At 40.1% G+C, this 24,053-nt stretch overlaps 1 protein-coding gene across 3 annotated transcripts in view; it reads right to left on the bottom strand.

The window, feature by feature from the left end:
- Positions 1 to 9,763: 9,763 nt before the first annotated feature.
- The window catches only part of MID2 (midline 2), a 115,286-nt gene continuing 100,996 nt past the window's right edge, over positions 9,764 to 24,053 (bottom strand). Inside the window, exon 10 of one of the 3 annotated variants that reach the window (XM_074207231.1) lies at positions 9,764 to 10,474. In XM_074207231.1, coding sequence (XP_074063332.1) covers positions 10,072 to 10,474 — 403 coding nt within the window. In that variant the 3' untranslated portion in view covers positions 9,764 to 10,071. The remainder of the gene's footprint in view (positions 10,475 to 24,053) is intronic. The other 2 variants (XM_074207230.1, XM_074207232.1) reach the window with 2 other exon arrangements.

Below are 24,053 nucleotides of genomic sequence, written 5' to 3'. Positions count from 1 at the left end.
GAGAGATACAGTTAAATAAATACAGATAGAGACAGAGTCAGACAGACAGACAGATAGATAGATAATGAGAAGATGTTGTTCAGTTGTTTTTAGTCATGTCCAACTCTTCATGATGGGTTTTTTGGCAAGGATCCTGAAGTAACTTGCCATTTTCTTCTCTAGTTTACTTTACAGATGAGTAAATTGAGGTAAACAGGGTTAAGTGACTTGCCCAGGGTCACAGAGCTAGAGAGTGTCTGAGAGCAGATTGAAACTCAGGTTTTCCTGACTCTAGGTCCAGCACTCTATCTACTCTACTACTAACTGTCCTAGATGGCTGGCTGGCTGACTGGCTAGGTAGATAGATAGATAGATAGATAGATAGATAGATAGATAGATAGATAGATAGATGGATGGATAGATAGATAGATAGATAGATAGTGTTAGTATATGCCTAGATCACCTAAGATGGAGGTGAACATATAGGAGACCCTTGGGACCTGCTCATGGAAAGACAGGAAAACTGACTTGAACATAGGCATTTTGTATCACATGGGAGCAATGAATAGGTCTACAGATTAACTGAAATCATACATAGAATTGGATGCACAAAATTCAAGTACAAAGTCCCTGTGGGTTGGCTTCTAGGACCCTGCACGCATGGATACATACACACACACACACACACACACACACACACACACACACACACACGAACTGGTTGTAACATCTCTGGAATGGTGGACATCAAGATCTCCATGGTTCAGATTCCCAGGTTAGTGGCACCTAGAACTGAAAATAACTAACAAAACACATCAAAATCCCTAACCCATTTTTGGGGGCCATGTGGCTTGGGGTGTGCAGCCCTCAGGACCTTCTACTGCCTAATTATATGATATCCGCTCTGATCAAGAGAGTCCTTATCCATAAACTGAGTAATAGAAAGTAAGACTTCCCCAATGGGGAAGTTTTAAAGAGGCGACCAGTTCCAGCTCCACAATGGAAAGAGTTTGCTGCCAATCACATGGTAGGCTAAGGTGGAATAAACAAACATACATGTGCCAGTCCTCCTGCATTCCAGAAGCAAGTCCTGGGATCTCTCCTGTGGGGGTCTCTAACTTAGGTGATCTGGCCATGCATCAATTCCCATTCCAGACACTTAACAATAGATAAAAATACATACATAGGTGTCTATGCAGGTGTCATACACACAAAATATCAAATAAATACAAGACAATTGGATAGCGAGGACATTAGCAGTGAAGGAATCAGGAAAGGCGGTCTTGAAGAAAGTTAGGGATTCTCTGAGGGAAAGGTAAGGAACAAAAGCATCCCAAGTATATCAGACCACTAATGCAAAGGCACCCACATGTGGAAGAGAGAGAAGGCCAGTTTGACTGGACCATAGAGTGGAGTCATGCAGAATGAGGATGGAAAAGTAGGTTGAGGCCAGGTTGTAAATAATTTTAAAACCATCCAACAGACATTCTATTTTTATCTTAGAAACAATAGGCATCCGCTGGAGTTTATTGGAGGCTGGAGGTTCGTAGGATCAACTCTACATTGAGGTGAATTATTTTTTGTAGTTGGGCAGATGACAGATTGGAAAGGAGAAGCAAGGAGGCCAGAAAGGAGGCCATTGTAGTCTAGGCAAGAGATGATGAGGGCCTGGACCAGGGTGATAGTGATAGGAATGGAGAGAAAGGTATAATATAAGAGAGAGAAAAACAATAAAACTTGTAACTAATTGGGCATGTGGATACAGGAGAATGAGTGATCCAGAAAAATGTCAGATAACGTAACAAGGAAACAAGCCAGTAGTGGCCCAAGTTAGAAGTTGGTGTGTTTGTTCAGGTAACCACCCAAAAGTATCACACAACCAACACCCACTTGGCCACAAAGGCATCTTATAGTTAATGTCAGTGTGCGTATGTGTATGTGGTGTATGTGTATGTGTGTGTGTGAACAATTTAAATTAGAAGGTCAAATTGGAAACATTGGATCTTGACATTGAAAGTTCATTCATACCTTAAAGTAACTACTTTCTGTTGGCTCGTTTTCCCCCTCCATCCAATAGTAGCTACTGATGTTGGGTATTAAGTTTCCAAGTCTTGCCATTTCCATTCTCACATCTCTTGCATACTGGCTTGTCTCTCTATCCACATAGCAACCACCCAAGTTCAGGTCCTCATCCCTGCTGATTTTGACTATAGGGGAAATTCTTCCTGCTTCTAATTTCCTTTTCCTCCAACCTTCTCTTTCACACTGCCTCCAGAAGAATTTTTTTTCCCCAAGGCATAAATCTGGTTATGTTTCTCCTTGCTCAAAATCTGTAATGACTTCCCACTGACTCTAGAGCAAACCCAAACTCCATAGTATAGAACTGAAGGCTCTCCAAAATCTGCCCCCCACAAACTAGACTACACTCTAATTCTCTGAACCTGGTACTATATTGTCTTCCTTTGGCTTTCTCAATCCTTGCCTTCCTTCTGGGCTTACCTTATGTGCTACCTCTTCTATGAAGTTTTCTCATATTTTCCCCTCCACCACCTCCTAGCAGATAATGTTCCCTTCTTCCTCAATTTTCTTGATACTGTTTGTGGGCACATGGAATTCACCCCAACACAATGGGAGGTCGTTGAGAATGGGGATGATATTGCTTCCATCAGTGTTGGGCACATGGCCTTGAACGTAGTAAGCATTTAATAAATGTTAAATTGAACTGGCTAACATCCAAAAGGCCATTGTTGGTGGCAAACTCTAATAGATACACCCATAGATTTACACCTATATACAAACAAAGTTGTAGACTCAGAGGCACTCTAAGGTAGATGTGTAATAAAGTACACATAAGTAAGTATAGGAACACACAAAGCATGCTGCCATCATTTCCCACAGTCACACCCACAATGTTTGTATGAGTATGCCCATGAGTGTGAAGTATGGGGCCAGGTGAATAAATGAGCAGGTCAGGGCTCAAAATGGGCTAAGGGAGTAGAAAGAAGGGTGACAGAGGGTGAGAGGGAGGAAAACTGGTGAGGCTGCATGAACAATTGGGAATAATTTTCTATTCTTCCATAATGTCTTCCATATTCTTTTTAAAGCCATTGGAGTAGTTTAAAGAATTTTGTGCTCTCTCCTGAGAAAAGTTACTACTTCTACAGGATGTGAGAATAGGGATAGGCTGGGGAGAAGTGAAGGAGAAGGGTCATCCTTTCTCTTCTCTCCTATGTTCATTACTCAATTTTTTTCTAAAGGTCTGCCCTTACCTAACCTTCCACTTCATTTCCAGTTTTTGTACTGGAAATGTTTACTCTTGGATCCAGTGACCTGTCCTCCTGGCTGTTCCATAAACAAGATCCTCCATCTCTTAACTCTCCTCATTCTCTCTGACTGGCTGTTCCCCCATGATTGGGATTCTCTTGCTCCTCCACTGCAACTACCGACCTCTTTGGCTTTCTTCAAGTTTTAACCAAAATCCCCCCTTCTATAGGAAGCATTTGACACCCCTCATCATTCCAGTGCTTTCCCTCTGGTCATTGTTTTCTTTCTATCCTGTATAGGAATTGCTTTGAATATAGTTGTTTCTGTGTTATCTCCCCATTAGCTAACTTAACCCTTGGCCTTCTTGCCTCTTGCTCTGGGTACCAAAATCAAAGCAACACTGCCATTCTTAGGAAGGACTCAGATGCTCTATGACTACTCACTGTCTCTGGAACTACTTTGACTAGAATACTCTCTTCCACTCCCCTTCATGTGTTGGATTCTTCTATTAGAATGTAAAATTGTTGAGGGCAGACATTGTCTTGTTTTGTGTTCATATGTATAAAGGACATAATAAACATTTTTTTCATTTCTCCATATCTCTCTCTGTCTCTCTCTCCCTCTATCTCTGTCTCTCTATCTCTATCTTTCTGCCTCTGTCTCTCTTTCTCATCACAAGGATAAACTCCTTCAAGTTCCATGGCCTCTTTTGATTCCTAGGGTAATAGTCTTACCATGGATGTCCTCCCAGAGCCCTTTGAAATGTTGGTTAGAGAGAAGACTATCAGTTAGGTCTGCTGGATAGCTTGGGAACTCTTCTTTTTTATGTGCACCTTAAGAGTTTGCATTTGTAATAAGCTGAAAGAATGAACAGTCTCTGCCTTCAGAGGATTTAATAAGACAGTAACACAATGTACAAGTCAGTAGGAAAGTAGCAAAAACAATGCATACATTAATAAGAGTAATATAGACAATGTACACATTTGTAAGAGACTAACACAATGTACACATTGTTGTGTTCACAGCGGGTTCACTGGATAGAATGCTGGACCTGGAGTTAGGAAGGCCTGGGTTCAAACGTGGACTCAGAAACTTATTATCTGTGTGATCATGGGCAAATCACTTAACCTCAGTTTGCTTCTTTTTAAAGTGGAAACGGGCTGCTAGCTGGCACAGTGGATATAAAGCTGAGCCTGGAGTCAGGAAGACACATCTTGGTGAGTTCAAATCCGGCCTCAGACACTTCCTAGCTGTGTGACCTTGGGCAAATCTCTTCATCCTTGTTTGCCTCAATTTCCTCATCTATCAGATGAATTGGAGAAGGAAATGGTTCCAGTATCTTTGCCAAGAAGACCACAAATAGGGTCACAAAGAGTCAGACACAACTGAAATGACTGAACAAAAACAAAATGGAAAATGAACAGGTATGATGGATCCCCAAAGAAAATATGGCAGTCAGTGTAAGGGGAATTCAAAATAATCTATTTTTCCTTCCTTTCCATGGTCATTTGGGCCTGGTTGCAAGGACTGGTCAGGGAAAAAGGGAAGGTGGGAGATATCTGCTTGTCAGATAGCTTTTGTATTCCTTTGTGTTCATGCTATGTTCTCTTACTCTGGGATTGGTCCCCGATACTTTCAAATTAAACAACAAAGATAGAAAATTATTGTGCTACTAGATGCCAAAGTTACACCTGAAAAGGGAGGAAAAGATTTAGGCCTTAGGCACTTCCTAGGCTATAACTTGGACTTTGAGGTTCCTCTCTGCAGCATTTGGTACTTTCCCCTAGATTAATCTCTCTTCTCTTGGTTTTTGGGGCAGCAAGGTAGTGCAAAGGATAGAGCACTGGGCTGGGAACCAGGAAGAGTTATCATTGTGAGCTCAAATCTGGCTTCAGATACTTACTAGCTGTGTGACCTTGGGCAAGTTATTTTACCCTGTTGACCTCAGTTTCCTTATCTGGAAAATGAACTGGATAAAGAAATGGTAAAATACTCCAGTATTTTTGCCAAGAAAATCCTAAATGGGGTCATGGAGAGTCAGACATGACTGAACATCAAACTCTTGGTTTTCATGGTATTGCTCTCTTGAATGTTCTCCTACCTGTCTGATTGCTCCCTCTCAGTATCTTTTCCTGGCTCTTCATCCATGTCCCACCCAGCTATAGATATTCCTCAAGGCTCCGCCCTGGGCCCTCTTTTTACTATACTACTCACAGTGACTTCATCAGTTCCCAATAACTGATAATAATATAATAACATATAATATAATATAATAAAAAATCAGTTCTTCCGTATCTTCCTCTATGCTGAGTTCATCAGCTGTTCTAGATATCTAGCCCTAATCCCTCTCTCCTAAGGCCTGGTCCCACAATAACAACTGATGACAGACATGTGGACATGGGCACCTGGATATTCTCTTGGTATCTCGACTCAACACGCTCAAAATAAAATTCATTACTGAGAGAAATGATTATTAAATAATCGTTAATATTGGGAAAGCCCAGGATTTTTCCCCTTCCTAGATCTTTCCAATATCTGAAGGACATTAGTGATGAATGGAACTGTCCAAATCCCCAGGGTCCATGCCTTTCAATATTGGGTCGGAGTTATTGTCCCAGCCTACTAGAGAATTTACAAAGAATTTAATCTAAAGTGAATTCTAGTCCACTGTGTTTCACCCAGTCAGGTCTGAGCAGAGGTGAACTCTCTTTTGTCTAGATTGCCTTTGGTGGGGGTGGTCTGGATAAGATACAAGTCTCTTAGAACAAGTCTAGGTGATCCTCATGTCCCTCAGACCCTCATTGGAATAAGCCCACCTCTCATTATAATATTCATTGTTCATTACTTGTTACCCAATCAGAGTTGATAACCACCGCCAGGAACACCCACTCTTCCAAAGGCATTCTTTTAGGTGGGTTCTATGAAGAGCCTTTGGAGTTTGAGTGTGTCACTGACCCTTTTTATTATTTCTAGCATTATTAATAAAATGATTACTTACTCAGAAACTACATCTCTTGAACTTTTTATATGCCACATTGCCTTTCCTCTTGCAATCTTCTCTTCTCCTGAATTTTTTTTTATTCACCATTGAGGGGATCACCATCTTTCCAGTCACCCAAATCCACAAATTTGTATCATCTTTGACTCTCACTCTCCCTCAGCCCATGTGTCTAATATATAAGGATATTGTCTATAAGAGACATACAGACAAGACAGAAGGGATCCATGGAGGGGGAAGGAACTAGCAGCTGAGTGGTGAAGTAGGGGGAAGGCAATCCACATGTCTGGGAAAGTCAATACAAAGACAGACTAAAGGAACATGTTCAAGCAAAGCAAATTGACTCATTGAATCATAGTACAGAGGAGAGTAAGTAGAGGAAGTCATATTTTTCAAGGCTCTGTCTTGGGCCCTCTTTTTGCTATACTCCCAGAGACTTCAACAATTCCCATGGATTCGGTTACCATATTTATGCTGAGGAGATCAGCTGTTCTAGATATCCAGCCATAATATCTCTCCTAAATCCTAATCCCATAATATTTGCTGACAGATATGTGGATATGTCCACCTGGAAATCCTGTTGATATCTCAACTCAGCATGTCCCAAATAAAACTCATTACTGTACCTCTCACATATGTCCCCTTCCTTCCATTCAGAAAGGATGGTATTCTCGTCTAGGTGTTCATTGTCCTTCATCTGGATTAATGCAATAGATGTCTAATTGGGCTTCCTGCCACAAGTCTCTCCCTTTTGGATGCATATATCACACAACTGCCAAAAGAATATTCCTAAAGCACTGACATATCATGCCAATGTGATGCCCTCACTCAAGGTCTCATCTAGGGGTTCCCTCTTCCTTATAGGATAAAATATACTCATCTAATTGACAGTTAAAGTCCTTCACAATGTAGCTTCCAGTCTCCTTTTCCAGGCTAATTAAATGAGTCTCCTTCCTTCCAAATTGATTACTTTGCTCTTCTTCCCACCTCTTCCCATTCTATCTCCCACCTCTCGGCCTTTGAAGAGGATTCTCCCTGCTTGGAATGCATGTCAGGGTACTACTTGCTACCTTCAAAATTCTGCTGAAGTGAGATTTCTGCTATGACGCATTGCCTGCTTCTCAGGAATGCCATCTTCCACCAAAAAGGTTTTCCAAATTCTTTGTTTACTTGTGTGGACATGTTATTTCCCTCTTAGAATGTAAACTCAAGGGCAGGGATAATCTTTGTAGTTTCAGTGCCTAGCCAAGTTTAACAGTCTATGAAGGAGGCCCTTAATAAACACTTGTTGATTAAACAATAGCAGGCTAGGTGGTGTAGTGGATAAAGCACTGGCCTTGGAGTCAGGAGTACCTGGGTTCAAATCTGGGCTCCGACACTTACTAATTACCTAGCTGTGTGACCTTGGGCAAGCCACTTAACCCCATTTGCCTTGCAAAAAAATACCTAAAAAAAACCCCAATAGTAGGACACTCCCTACATAACAGGGTAAGAGAGGCTAGGCTCCAGTTCAAAGGAATAAGACCAGCACCTCTGAATTTTGGAATGTGTGATTGATTTGATTTCTCTCCAAATAGAGTCAATTAGCAGGGTAGACAACATTGCTAGGGGTACATCTCATTATCTCCCTCCCAGCCTATTAAAGCAGCTTCCTGGTTGGTCTCCATGCTTCAAATCTCTCTTCACTTCCATTTGGCCCCCCAAAGTGATTTTCTTAAAGTGAAGGTCCAGCTATGTCAGTCCCCTTTGCAATCAATGCCAGTGACTCCCTATTGCCTTTTGGATCAATTACAAAATCCTTTGGTGTTCAAAGTCCTCTACAGCCTGACCCCTTCCTATACGTCTTCTCCTCCACACTAGCTGTGATTCAACAAATCAAGTTGCTTTGCTTGCACATATCTACTTTAGTCTGTCTTTGTACTGGCTTTCGTCCACATGTAGAATGCCTTCCGTTTTCACTTCATCACTCAGTTACTTCCTCCTCAATGGATCACTTCCATCTTGTCTGTATCTTTCTTAAACACCATATCCTGATATAGGCATGTATTAATCTTCTCATTAGAATGTATTTACTTTTGTTTGTAGTACACAGTAGGTATTTAATAAATGATTGCTTGATATATAAGCTATCTAAGGGAGTACACTCTTCTCAGGTGTTCTCAGATACTTTGGAAGAGGACAGTATGAATATATTTAGGCCCAGACAATTGCTTTGTTATATTTCAGGATTTTGCCCACCTACCACTTGAAGATCAGAATCCTGGAGCTGGTTTCATTAGTTGTCCTATCCATTCATCAAATAGCAGACAGCTGCCTAAAATCTCCAGTCCCATCAGTATCCTTCAGAGTTGGACAGCGGAGGGCGGGAGACTTTTATGAAAGGCAGTGCCTTGCTGGGCCCATAATTTCAGCCTTTCTGAATAGTTAGTCAGCCTTTACAGCCTTCTAAATCCTGTGCTTGGCTGCAAAGCCTTGGGGAGACCAGACTCATCTTTACACAATGAAAAAGCCATAGAAGGAGAGAAGGCTGTTAATTATAATTCTGTGCTTACATATGCATTAAAGCAGGCTCCCTAAGGACCTCTAGCAACACAACACTTTGTTAACCTAATTCTAATCATTCCCTATAACTTAAAGCAGCAGAACTGCAGTGCTTTGCAAGTATTCTGACCCCATCTTTTTATGAATTCCTTCTGGCCTTCTCCCCAGTTAGTTTTAATTAAAGAATTAATGTGTTTCTCTCCTGATCCGGTAACATCTATCATACTTTTCCAAACTAATCTCTCCTATTCTAATTGGGTTCTCTCTCTGCATTTTGCGTGTGTGTGTGTGTGTGTGTGTGTGTGTGCACGTATGAGAGAGAGAGAGAGAGAGGGAGAGAGAGAAAGAGAAAGAGAAAGAGAGAAAGAGACAGAGAGACAGAGACAGAGATAAAGATTCAGAGACAGAAACAGACAGAGATAGGAACAGAGGAACAGAGCAGGAGAGTGCCACAGGATAGAGAAGCAAGGTGAGAGAAGCAGATGGAGGAAAGAAACAAAAGTAGGAGGGATATACTGAGAGGGGAGAGAAACAGGGAAGATGAGGGTGGGGGTGGAAGAGAAAGAACAGAGGTATGGGGTAGAGATAAAACAATGACTCCTACGGGATTAGCAAGTAAAAATAATGCACTATATTTTCTTCTTCCTATCATAAGAGTCTAAGATCACATTTACTTATAAAAGTATAGAATCCAACAGACCTGGAAGAAATCCTTCCTGACTCTCAGGTCAGTCTGTCTCTAGCTTCAAGACAGAGATTAAATTAATTATATATCCCCCCCCCCTTTTCACCTATTCTGACATTGACTGTTATTTCCATACTCTTATCTAGTGTTTCATGATTTGTTCATATTCAAATTCCCACTTGACCAAACATCTAAGACCAAGCATTCTCAGGAGCTTGACCACATTCTGCCAGAGTCCCCAAAACCCTCCCAACAACACCCCTATGCTAAAACACTGCAGTACCAGTTTGGTTCCTGCTTGGTTACTTTCTAATGGCAGGAGAAAATCGTCTCTCCATTTCTCTACTATGTGATTTGAATTCAGACTCTTCCCAGGTTAGGATCTGTCTTGAGAATCAATGCAATAAAATGAGGTTCACACAAGCTTCAATTTGGAAGAACATCAGACTAGGTATGTCTAGTTATTTTGGTTGTTTTGAAAGGACTTTATTTCATTTTTTTTAAAGATTAGCTGAAGATGAGGCGGGGGACACATTGCTTGCTGGCAGGATGTTCTACTCTCTGCCTCGGGGAGTGGTCACACAAACACGTGCTCGTTTGGAACTTAATGACAAGCTTTCATCCCAGATACATATGGGGACTCTTGGGGCCTGCAGTTGCATTCATGTTGCTCTGGGTAATCGATAAAGTCTGGGACAGGCAAGCCAGATAGTATCATCAGGGATTTGTTCCAGATGGTGAAGGTTGGACAAACTGGGAGAATGAAGGAGACATTGAAGGTATGGAGATGGAGAGAGTTAGCTGGGTCATAAAAGGAGAGCATATTGTTGTCATAATCCAGAAGGACTCCAACCCGTTTCAGTTGAGGGGGCACATCGACCAACATCTCTTTGTTGTTATGTCTCACCACAAAGTTACTGCTGCAGCGGGAGAAAACCCAGGATGATGAGTTTTTGCCAATCCATTCGTTCTTGGGAGCTGACTTGTAGGCAACACCAACAGCATACCTAAGGGCAATGGAAGGGAGAAAGAGGTGAACTTTTCATTCATTCTTTCATTCATTTATTCACTCAATAGCTTTCATGAAACTCCAAATGTGCTGCTGACCTTGAGTCAGACACTATGAGAAAGACACAGGAAATACATTGTCCTCAAGGACTTTGCAATCCAAATATCTGAGAAGCTGATAATGACAACAGTCTTTATTTGAGTGTGGAAATAACAGTGCCCAGTCATTGAAGCATGTCCTCACATAAATGCAACATTCCAGTAGCTCAACTGCAAAAGATGTGGGATTGAAATAGATAGATTTTAAGTAATATTTTATTTGTTTTCCAATTATATATAATAGTAGTTTCTACCTACCATTTTTGTAAGGTTTTGAATTTTACAATTTCCTCCCATCCTTCCCCCCCAGAAGGGAATCTGATAGTCTTTACATTGTATTCATGCTGTACATTGATCGAAACTGAATGTGTTGAGAAAGAAATCATATCCTTGAGGAGAAAATAAACTATTTGAGATAATAAAATTATGTAGTACATAAGACACTTTTTTTCAGGAGAAAAAAATAAATTTTTAATGCAATAGACAATTACAAGTATTCTTGGTAAAAAGACCAGAACTATGAAATGTTGAAGTTTAAAGAAAAGGGTTGTGAGAAATATACAAAGGTAAACAAAGAGTGATAAAGGACTAATTAAGGATAGATAGCTTACATTCTAATATGGGAAGATGATACATGGGTCCCCTCTAAATCTGATCTTTGTCATAGAGGAATTCTTTTTTTTTTTTTAAAATATGATTTTGGTTTATTTATTTTATATTATTACAATAATCTTGTTATACGAGTAAACATAACCCCCCCCCCCCAAGAAGATGAGAAACCTCAAGAATAGTGAGAGAGAGAAAAAAAATGTACTTCAGACTGTGTTCAGATTCTAATGACTCTGTCTTTGGGGTAAGTTGTTTTCTTTATCATAAGTCCACCATAGAAGTTGCTTCAATATTTTTCCCACAGTTGCTATCCCTAGCTGTATTGCCCTCCACTCTATTCCTTCCTACTCTCATTTATTCTATTCTCTCTCTCCTTTAATGCTGACCCTGTCCACAAGTGTGTTGTATATGAGTACCCTCTCCCACGATCTTCCCTACTCCCCCCTTACCGCCCCCTCATTCCCCCTTATCCCATCCCTTTCTTCTCATTTTTCTCTAGGGTAAGATCCTCACCCTATTAAGTTTGTATGTTATTTCCTCTGTGAACCATTTCTGATGAGAATGAAGGTTCACTCATTCCCCCTTACCTTCCCCCTTTCCACTCCATCGAAAAAGCTTTTCCTTGACTCATATGAAATTTCTTAGCCCTTTCTTCCTCTCCTTTCCCTTCCTCCCAGTACTTTGCTTTATCACCTATTGACTCCATCTTTTTACTATATTATACCATTATATTTTGCTCCTTCCTGTGCCCTGCCTATATACGCTCCTTCTATCAGCTCTTACAAATGAGAAAATTCATATGAGTTATCAATATCTTCTTCCCATGCAGGAATACAAACAGTTCAATATCATTACGTTTCTCATAGTTAGTCCTTCTTGTCCACCCCCTCTATGGTTCACCAGAGTCCTGTCCTTGGAGATCAAACTTTCTGTTCAGCTCTGGTTGTTTCAATAGGAAAGCTTGAAAATCCCCTGTTTCATTGAAAGTCCGCTCTTTTATTGGTCATGACTTTCAGGTCACCCAATAATATTTAAATTATTTCTTCTGGATCTGTTTTCGAGGTTGGCTGTTTTTGCAGTGAGATATTTCACATTTTCTTCTAACTTTTGACTTTTTTGGCAGAGTTTTATTTCTTCCTGATACCTCACAAAGTCATCAGCTTCCTTTAGTTCCATTCTGCATTTGAAGAACTTATTTTCTTCAGAGAGCTTTTTTATCTCTTTTTCCAGCTGGCCAATTCTGCTCTTTAAGGCATTCTTCTTTTCATTTGCCTTTTGTTTTGCTTTTTCCATTTGGCCTAGATTGGTTTTTAACATATTATTTTCTTCAACATTTTTTTCTATTTCTTTCACCAAGCTGCTGATTTAATTTTCATGATTTTTCTGCATTGCTCTCATTTCTCCTCCCAATTTTTCCTCCACCTCTATTAATTGCTTTTCAAAGTATTTTTTGAGCTCATCCATAGTCTGAACCCATTTTCTATGACTCTTGGAGCGTTTAGATATGGAAGCTTTGATTTTGTCATCATCTGAATATGTGTTTTGATCTTCCATAAGACTAAAGTAATTTTCTATGGTCAGATTCTTCTTTTTCTCATTTCCTCAGCCCAAGACTATTTTACAGCACTTCCCAAGGCTTCGGAATTTTTTGGGGGGGACACTCCACTAAGACTTTTATTCCTCCAATGTCTTAGGCTCTCTTGCTTGTACTTTGATATGTAGATGACCATAAGTGCACCCCTATGCCCTGGAACTGTGAGGAGGGTCCCTGCTCAGCTAACTTAGTATGGAAGCCCAAACTGCAACCTGGATCTGAGTGTGGGTAAACAGCAGAGTCCTGCCCCAGGAAGAGCAGAGAGATTTCTGCAGTCTCTCCTGACCCCCTTACTGTCTGTGGGCTGTGCTCTGGAGGTGCAGGCTGATTTCCCCCGATTCTTGCTGTAGGTTCTGTGGCTGGTACTCTTCATTCCACACTCATTCTGGTGCAGCAGAGTTCTCTCACTGCCACTTCAAGCTATTTCAGGTGATCCCTGGGCTGGGCTGGGCTGGGCTGGGCTGAGGCGGTGGCTTTTTTTCCAAATCTCGTCCTTGTCAAACACACCTTTTTCCACAGAGTTTTTAAGTTATCATGGACTGGGAAAATGTATCACTCAGTCTTTCTGTGGGTTCTGCCCTTCTAAATTTTGACTTGAGTCATAAATTGATGGCTTTTGGAGTTTTGGGGAGGAGTTCCCGGGAAATGCTGCCTTCACACCACCATCTTGCCTCTGCCCCCCCCAATAAGACACACAAAAAAATTGAAGGCAATAGACTTTGGTCTTTCTTTAAACTCCACAGTTCTTTCTCTGTATACAAATGGTATTCTCCATTTCAGGTACTTTAAAATTGTCCCTGATTATTGCATTGATGGAATAAGCAAGTCCTTTAAGGTTGATCATCACCCCAATTTTCCGGTTAAAGTGTACAATGTTCTTCTGGTTCTGCTCATCTTGTTCAGCATCAATTCATGCAAGTCTTTCCAGGCTTCTCTGAAATCCCTCTTGTTTTTCTAATAGAACAATAGTGTTCCATGACATACATATATTACAATTTATTCAACCATTCCCCAATTGATGGAATTCACTTGATTTCCAATTCTTTGCCACCACAAACAGGGCTGCTATGAATATTTTTTGTACAAGTGATGTTTTTACCCTTTTTCATGATCTCTTCACGGTACAGACCCAGTAGAGGTATTGCTGTACCAAAGGGTATGTACATTTTTATTGCCCTTTGGGTATAATACCAAAGTGTTCTCCAGAAAGGTTGGATGAGTTCACAGCTCCATGAACAATGCATTAGTGTCCCAGATTTCCCACATCCCTTCCAACATTGAACATTGTCCTTTCTGGCCATATTAGCTAGTCTGATAGTTGTGAGGTGGTACCTCAGAGATATTTTAATTTGCATTTCTCTAAGATTTAGTGATTTAGAGCAATTTTTCATATGACTATGGATTGCTTTGATTTTGTCATCTGTAAATTGTCTTTGCATATCCTTTGACCATTTGTCAATTGGGAAAAGGCTTGGTTTTTATAAATTTGACTCAGTTCTCTATATATTTTAGAAATGAGTCATTTGTCAGAAACATTAGTTGTAAAGATTGTTTCCCAATAAGACATTTCTTTTGCTCTTGGTTACAGTGGTTTTGTTTGTGCAAAAGTTTTTTTTTAATTTAATGTAATCAAATTTATCTAATTTGTTTTTAATGATGTTCTCCATCTCTTCCTGGGTCATAAACTACTTCCCTTTCCATAGATCTGACAGGTACTAACTATTCCTTGATCTCCTAGCTTGCTAATTATATTGTCTTTTATGTCTAAATCCTGTACCCATTTGAGCTTATCTTGGTATTGGGTGTGAGATATTGGTCTAATCAAAGTTTCTACCATACTAACTTCCAACTTTCCCAACAGTTTTTTTTTAAATCAAAGATAGAGTTCTTATCCCAGAAGCTGGACTCTTTGAGCTTATCAAACAGCAGATTATTATAATCGTTTCCTGCTATTGCCCCTCGTCTATTCCACTGGTCCACCACTCTATCTCTTAGCCAATACAGACCATTTTGATGACTGATGCTGTATAATATAATTTTAGAACTGGTAAGGCTAAGCCTTACCTTCTTTTGCACTTTTTATTTATAAAATCCCTGGATATTCTTGACTTTTTGTTTCTTTATATGAATTTAGTTACAATGTTTTCTACCTCATTATAGTAATATTTGGGGGGCGGCTAGGTGACACAGTGAATAGAGCACCGGCCCTGGAGTCAGAAGTACCTGAGTTCAAATCCGGCCTCAGACACTTCATAATTACCTAGCTGTGTGGCCTTGGGCAAGCCACTTAACTCCATTGTCTTGCAAAGAAAGTAATTTTTTTGTAAGTTTGATTGGTAAGGCACTAATAAGTAGCTTAATTTAGCTAGAGTTGCCATTTTTATTACATTAGCTCTGCCTATCCATGAGCAGTTGATGTTTTCCCAGTTATTTAAATCTGATTTTGATTTGTGTGAGAAGTGTTTTATTGTTGCTTTCATAGAGTTTCTGAGTCTGCCTTGGCCGGTAGACCCAAGTATTTTATATTGTCTGAGGTTACTTCAACGGAATTTCTTTTTCTAGCTCTTGTTGCTACATCTTGCTAGTAGTATATAGAGATGTTAAAGATTTATGTGGGTTTATTTTATAACCTGTGACTGCTAAAGTTGCTAATTGTTTCTAGTAGATTTTTATGTTTTTTTTAGGATTCTCTAAGTATATCATCATGTCATCTGCAAAGAGTGAGAATATTGTTTCTTCCTTCCCAATTCTAATTCCTTAAATTTCTTTTTCTTCTCTTTTTACTAAAGCTAACATTTCCGACACAATATTGAACAGTGGTGCTGATAACATGCATCCTTGTTTCACATCTGGTCTTATTGGGAATGCCTCTTGCTTATCTCCATTGCATGTAATGTTTGTTGATGGTTTCAGATAGATATAGATACTGCTTATCATTCTAAGGAACAATCTATTTATTCCTAAGCTCTCTAGTGTTTTATTTGGGTGCTGTATTTTGTCAAAGGCTTTTCCAGCATCTATTGAGATAATCATATGATTTCTGTTAGGTTTGTTATTGATATAGTCAATTATACTAACAATTTTCTTAATATTGAACCAACCCTGCATTCCTTGGATAAATCCTGCTTGGTCAAATCCAGATAGTTTTTGCTGTCCTTTTCAGCACCAGAGAGCAGCTAGGTGTCTCAATGGATAGAGTACCAGGCCTGAAGTCAGGAAAACCTGAGTTCATATCTGGCCTCTGACACTTACTAGCTGTATGACCCTGGACTATTCACTTCACTATGTTTGTCCCAGTTTCTTCATCTGTAAAATGAGTTGGAGAAGGAAATCAGAAACCATTCTGGCATCTCTGACAATAAAACCCCAGATGGGGACACAAAGTATTGGACATCCCTGAAATGACAAAACAGCAATAACTAGCTCTAGACCTATGTATTTAGGTATGATCATGGGAAAATATCTTTCCCTCACTGGTCTTAATTTTCCTGGCCTGTAGAATGGGGAAGGTTGTCCTCAAACACCTTCTAATAGACAGATTCAGTAAGGAGGGGTTAAAGGGAGGGAGGAAAGCAGCTCTCTTCCCCTTACTCTCTCCTTTCCCAAGCCCCAACATTGAGAAGTGTGAATAATGGGAAAATGTGACCTTTACTGAATAGCTATGGCAGGGCCAATAAATCTTTAAAAGCTATAATGCTTAGCATAATGCCTACTCTCTAGAGTTTCTCTGCTCTGCTCTGATGATGTGAAGCCAGATCTAGGGTTGGCTTTGTAGAGTTTTCTACTTGCAAATGCTAGCCTTCCTCACCTGAAAGAATAGAAATGTATCAATACCACTTCCTTACAGAACAACCACATAATATGTACATTTACTGATACTTAACAAACAATTAATATGTAAGGCCTTGTTAGTGTCTCCATGGTCTGAGAAGTTTATTCCCTCTCCCTGATGGTATCTGAATTAGCATCCCACATGCAAAATCCCAGGAAGGAAAACCCCAGGAGCTTTTCTATAAGGCCTTGCCTTGACTCCCCACTCAGCAGAACAACCCATTTTTCTCCTGGCACCTGCCAGATAATTGCATGTATCCCTGAAGTGCTTGCTGTTTCTGGATTTTTGTTTTTATCCCTAAAACTAGTCAAGGTCTCCCACTCCTTTCATAATAACCTCATAGATTGAGTTTCCCTCTGGATTCAGACAACTCCACAGTGCCGGGAATCATAATGAAGACCCTCCACGTCCCCTTTCTAGTCAACCTTGAGTAACTCAGGGAACATTACAATCTCATCTCTGTCCACTAATTATTTCATTCAAAGATCTGAAAACTGAGGTAGCACTTCTTCAATTGTCATGCTGGAACCTCTGAGACTCATTAATACACATCAGAGCTAGAACTTTTCCTGTACAAAAAAAGCAAGCTAGGAAACAATCCTGGGAGGTGCTAGACCTCTCCCCCCCAATTCAGATGTTTATTTGAAGGACTAAAGAATCTCATTCCCCTCTCCAACCCTCTTGAGGTCTCTTTTGGCTGTGCAGAATATCCTCTAATAAATCTTTGGACATGTAAGGCTTGGCGTGAGCTTCCTTTTCCCCTTCCTAGTGCGTCACAGAGTTACCATATACTCATTTATTTGAATAGGAATTTGCTGCCAAATGAAACTTATCATATTCATTTTTAAATTCCAACTCAAAAGGCATTCATTCCAAGTGCTACAGTGAGAGACCTACTTCAATGGGTCTTGACTAGTCCAGTCTAAAAGGCTGGGGAGAGCCAACCAGTACGTGGGGAATTCTGTCACTCAGACTGAGTTCAGGAACTCACAGACCAGCAAGACTAGACTGAGTACCTAAGTCTGCTGGGAAGAAATCCCTTCAAGAAAAGGGCTAGATGGTTACTTTTCAGGAATATTACAGAAGGGATTCTTGGTCAAGTATGAACTGGAATCAAAGACCCATAAGGTCCCTTCCAACTCCTAGATCCTATGATGCTTGTTTCTCTCTCTCTCTCTCTCTCTCTCTCTCTCTCTCTCTCTCTCTCTCTCTCTCTCTCTCTCTCTCTCTCTCCCCGACCATTCCTTTTCCTATCCCCTAAATGTTAGTATTTCCTAAGGTTCAGGCCAGGCCCTAATTAAGTTATTTTTGTTGGTGATATCAAATTTCCATGACTTCAACTATAACCTCTATGCATGTATTGCTCAAATCAGTCTCTGAAACTGACTTTTGGAGGCAGCTAGGTGACACTGCAGTTGATAAAGGACTGGGTCTAAAGTCAGGAAGACCTAAGTTCAGCTTCTGCCTCAGATACTTGCTAGATGTGTGACTCTAGGTAAATCACTTAACCTCATTGGCCTCAGTTTTCTAAATTCTAAAACTGGAATAATAACAGTATCCACTTCCCAGGAATGTTGTTAGAATGAAATGACATAATAGTTATATAGTATTTAGCATAGTGCCTGTCACATGGGAGGCATTTAAGAAATGCTTGTTTCCTTTCTAATTGAAGTGGAGTTTTATATTTTTTTATTTGCATCTCCAACTGATGGATGGGTGATGACATCAAACTTGACATGCCCCAAATGGGCCCTACCATTTTCCCTCTACCAAAGCCTCACTTCTTAACTTCTCTATTCCTATTCATGGAGAATGGTTAACAAGCCATCTTAGGCTCAAAACTTTGGTGAGCTTCCTCCCTGCTTCTTTGACTTCCACATCCAATCAGTCACCAAGTCCTTATAGATTCTATGTCTGCCTATAGATTCTATCTCTGCGGTTTCTCTTTCAAATCTGTTCTTTACATTCTACTACTGTTGTTACCAAGCTAGTTTAGGCCCTCACTACCTAATTGTACAAATTATTTCAATACCTTTCTAACCAATCTTCCCAATTTCAGTCTCTGTCTCTTTCATTCATCATTTTAATATACAGCTATGATTCCTATACTTAAAAACTTTCAGTGGCTCCTCATTTCTAACCAAATAATATCTTCTTTAATCTGCCATTCAAAGCTTGGCTCCAATTTTTCTCTCCAGTTTCCTCCCACACCTTTCCTTCTAAATGGACTCTAAATTCCAGTCAAATTGTCTGTCACATCCTTTCCAATCACATCCTTTCCCAACTCTGATTTTGCTTACAAAATTCTCTATGCCTGCAATACCAGGAATGCCTACTTCTTCTATCTCTGCCTGTTAATAACATCCTATACAATGCCTAACCTATAAAAGATCTTTTTTCCCGTACATACAAAAACATTTAAGTCTTTATTAAATAATCTTTCAGGATAGAGGAAACAATACAAAAGAAACAGAAGCCAGGGATCTATCCCTTCTCACTTCATTTCCCTTCAAACACACATAAAATCTATTCATAAGATAGTAGACAGAATGGGGAGCAACAGGGAAGCCATCTCATGGAATGGGCCTGAACCCAAGGGTGCCCCAAGACCTGTGTCTGAGACCTTGCTCTGAGCAAAGCCCTGGGTTCCAGAAGCCATAGATAAGGGGAATTCAGTTGAACTGAAGCAGAATACAAGAAATGACCACGTTAGACTTGAAGGTCATGCCTTCTGGGACAGGAAAGACTAGTGTGTAGAACGTCACCCATGTAAAATGAGTACTACCTTAGCCACTTCTTTTTTTTTTAGGTTTTTGTAAGGTAAATGGGGTTAAGTGGCTTTCCCAAAGCCACACAGCTAGGTAATTATTAAGTGTCTGAGACTGGATTTGAACCCAGGTACTCCTGACTCCAAGGCCAGTGCTTTATCCACTAAGCCACCTAGCCACCCCTCTTAGCCACTTCTTGGAGAACTGCACTGTGGCATTTGTATTGGAGAATACCTGGAGCCAGATGCTAAACCAATCCCCAAGCACCACTCTTGTCCAACCCACCATGGAAATGAATTTTAGCAAGGTTTTACAAAGTGGGGCTCTCTCATTTTTTCTTTCCTTCTTCTTTGCAGGATGGCCACTTTCTCTCTCTAAGCTGGAACTACATGCTATGGGCCTCTGCTGCTAAGAACCATGGCCTCGGTTCCATGTGGCCAAAATAACTATGGCCCAGTCAGTCCAGCCTAAGTGTAGCCTTCTCTTATGACTGTTGTCCTATTTCTCCCTCAGGCACTCTTGCCTAATCTTTTGGTATTCAGTCTGTCCTCAAGCAGTTTACTATCTCTCCAGGAAAAAGTTAAATGTTAACTTTGCAGACTTTGTGAAATAAAAATCCTGAGCTTTTCTACCTCCAGGGTTAGTTATGAGTCTCTCATTTCAAGAACTCGCATCTTTATGACAGCACTACCAATGTCCTTGGCACCATTTTGGCAAAACATGAAGGGTCATGAATCTGGTCCTGGACTTGCTCGGACTTCTAGAAGGTCAGCCATGTCTTCTAAAAATTGGGGAAAATTAAATTGGATTCTTAGCCAACCTTCTCACATTACACTTCTCTTATTCCCAGAAAATCACAGGAGAAGCAGTATGTGCTGTGTGAGTTTGTGGGGGATGACAAGAGGTACATAGTATGTCATTATTGTAATACCCCTGGTTTTTGGTGGTTCTTACTTGGACCCCTGAGGAGCATGCCTATTTTATTGAGGCTCTTTTCTTTCTAGGTGAGATAGCATAGCTCTTGCTTGGATCCCCAAGGACTATATATCAGTTGTTAGTGAGTTTGTGGGGGGTGACTTGACCCCTAGTTTTGCATGGCTCTTACTTGGATCCTTGAGGATCATGCATGTTTTATTCAGTGAGAAGGTACATTTTAGGCTAAAGTCCAATTAGTGTATTTGCCCCCTAGAGAAGCTGGCAGGCCAAGTGCAGTAACCTAGGGAGGCTTTCATCTAAGAAATTTGTTTTTTTTTTTTTAAGGAGTTGGTTTGGTTTCTAGTCTCTTCCCTAGTTCCTGGAGGGACAATTGCTAATCTATCACATTCACTGCCTTGATTTGTTTAATCTGTTCTGCCTGTACTTTCCCTCTCTATGAGACAAGCAGCTTTGTGAAGTCTCTATTGGAATCCCACAGTCTGGGTGGCATGGATAGTGCAAATCCAGTGACTGTGGCTTTGTCGGCCACGTTCTGTCAATTTCAGTCTGCATTTCCTTATCTTTCCTTTCTTCTCTCTCTGAGAGAGAAGAAATGGAGCCTTTCTTTTTACAAAACTCTCCCCCCCTCCACCACACTGGCCCCTCTTTGGGAGGGTAGTAGGGAGGGGTCCATGAGCCAGGGCACAGAAGTTGCTAACCCTGGCTCCAGTTGAAGTGATCTTTGGCTTGCACTTCTCCAGTACCTAGAACAAGTTCTGCAATCCTGTTCTAGACCCGTGGCTATCTAAGGGAATGTCCCATGCCTTCTCCCTGGTTGGGGGGTGCAGGCTTTCCTGGGTCTACACATGTTTACTCAGCCCCACCTTCCATCACTAGGGCTTTACCACTAGCCTGCCCATGTGTCTAGGAGTTCAAGCTGGTGGAGAGCCCCACCCAAGTGGGGGGAGCCAGCTAGACCTCAAACTTGGTAATGTCTGAAATGGTATCTGTAATTTATTATTTGTCATTAATTGGCAGAAAGAGTTAATTCTGGCTTGGAAAATTTTCAACTTTATTTTTAAAATAAAAGAAAAGAACTGTATGGGCACTGATAATCCAAAATTAACTTACGGACTTTTTCTAGGACTGGAGAAATCCAAATTTGAGCTCAATTAAGTTGTGTGCTATTAAGAAATGGGGTAAAAGCTAAAAACCTAACAGTAGACTGCTACATTTGTAATTCTTAGCAGTGAACTAATTGAAATAAATGTTTTAAAAATGTGGAGCTTGGAAGTATATGCTATATGAATATTAACATTTTTATTATCTCTGCAATTAGATAGCTGGGTTTGATTTTCTATACAAGGTAACTTAAGAATGCATTTAACCACATCAAGGAATTTTAATTACTGATTGACTTTAAAATCTTAATATACAATATGAGGTTTCTCAAGAAGTTATAATTGACCCTAAAATTATTTTTATGACCAGTTTATTTAATTAGTATAATTCATTAATGATAATAATATAAATATATCTATGTGCATATTTAAGTATACATTTTAAATCAGAGGTCTTTATGGAGCTCCCAATAGCCCTTCTCTCCTCTCCATTGGCCAGAGAATTGAGAAGTCATTAGACTTCCTTGGTGTTTAGTGGGCTGGCCAGAGCCCCTAAAATCTCACTCTACAAGTGAACCAATGCACAATCTTTGTTCTACTGAGAATTGTGTCTCTCTCTCTCTCTCTCTCTCTCTCTCTCTATCTATCTATCTATCTATCTATATATGTATGTGTGTGTATGTATATGTGTGTATATATGTGTGTGTATGTGTGTATACATGTTATGTAACTTTAAAAAAATAATGAATCCTTTTTGGGAATGTGAAACTCAGATCTGAAATGGCTAAAGATATGTCTGTTTGGGGTAAACTGAGTTCATTTCTATCCCAGTCCAAATGAAATGAAAGTTCTGAAATGTTTATTACTTCTTTGATTTGGGTTTTGGATTTAATTGTGCTAAAAAGACCAAGTTAAAATTGATAAGTAATGAATAACAGATTACCATCTGATTTAGGATATCATTTTAAGATCTCAAGGCCTAACAACTCCTTGCTAGAGAATTTTAATATATAAACAATTTGGTTTCAGTTAGAAACTGCAAAGGCAATATTTTCCTTTATAAATCAAGTCAGTAAATCAGGTTTAAACTAGAGAAAGGGTTCAAGATGAATATCTGTAAGAAGCTTTTAAAGCAAGCCATACCTTGCTAGCAGCAAAACAAAAAGATAGAATGGTATCCTTTTATTTCTTCCTTTAAATTATATGTAACTACTCCAAAATACAAGTCACCGGGGTTAGTAAATTTTACTTAATTTAATGTAAAATTAAATGTAACATTTATGTAATTTAAGTCCTTAAAAGCTCAGCTCAATCATCAGATGAGCTGCTCCTGGTTTTCTTTGGCTTAGAAAAGCCGAGGGCCCTCTGATGTATATGTATATGTGTCTCTGAAGTCTGGGTAGTTTACACTTGAAAGCACAGGTATTTGTGTATAAAATCTTAGTTAAACCAAGAGAAAATGGTATTTGAAATGTGTTGTAATATTTTTGTGATGAATAATTTTTTGAAATATTTTCATCTTGTAAGCAAATTTATTGTAATATTAATCTAATATTTATAACAGTTGTGTCCAACCTATTTGAATTAATGAGACGCTGGGACTTTGAATATTCACTTGGGTAAAGTTTTGGAATTTGAATGGTATAATGACTACAGTGAACTAATTGAAATAAATGTTTTAAAAATGTGGAGCATGGAAGTGTATGCTATATGAATATTAATATATTTATTATTTCTGCAATTAGATAACTGGGTTTGATTTTCTGTACAAGGTAACTTAAGAATGCATTTAACCACATCAAGGTTATCTAAAACTTTTGTCAAACTAAACTTCTAGGAATTTAAAATGGTATTGTTTGGGCAGAGCCAAGATGGTGGCATAAAGGCAGGAATTCCCAGAAACTCATTGCCCAAAAAACTCCAGAAGCCATCAAATTATGACTCTAGTCAAAATTTTGAGGGGCAGAAATCACAGAAAGACTGAGTGATACACTTTCCCAGTCTAAGGCAACTTAGAAGTTCCATAGGAAAGGTCTGTTCCACCGGGACTGGGGTTTGGAAAAAGCCACAGGGCAGCACAGCCAGGCTATAGGCCTGGGTCCATGGAAGAGGGGGTGGTTTCCAGATTTCTTGGCCCAGGGATCATCAGGGACAGCCGGAAGGGGTGGTGAGAGAACTCTACCACACCAGAGTGAGTGCGGAATGAGCTCTGGTCTCAGAGCGGCTCTGTGGTAAGAACCTGCAGCGGGAGTCAGCAGAGTCACCCAACACATCCAGAACTCTCATCCCATAGAGGGTGAGGGGGTCAGGGGAGACTGCAGAGGTCTCTCTGATCTCCCTGGGGCAGGACTCAGCTGTTTGCCCACACTCAGATCCAGGTTGCAGTCTGGACCCCCACAACACTGCCATAATCAAGCAGGCACCATCCTCACAGCTCCAGGGCAGAGAGAAGGGCCTGAACACAGGCAAGAGAGCAGTCAGAGTCTCTCATAAGACCTTGGAGGAATTAAGGTTTCTATGGGTTGATCCAAACCCCTCCCCTAAGCCTTGGAAGTTTGGTAAATCACTCATAGGCTGAGGAAATGAGCAAACAGGAGAAAAGGAAGAATCTGACCATAGAAGATTAATTTGGTCCCACGG

Source organism: Macrotis lagotis, chromosome X (assembly GCF_037893015.1).
Source record: "Macrotis lagotis isolate mMagLag1 chromosome X, bilby.v1.9.chrom.fasta, whole genome shotgun sequence".
Taxonomy (NCBI): Eukaryota; Metazoa; Chordata; class Mammalia; order Peramelemorphia; family Peramelidae; genus Macrotis; species Macrotis lagotis.
Note: the sequence above shows the minus strand (reverse complement) of the source record. Positions and strands in the feature narration are given on the sequence as shown.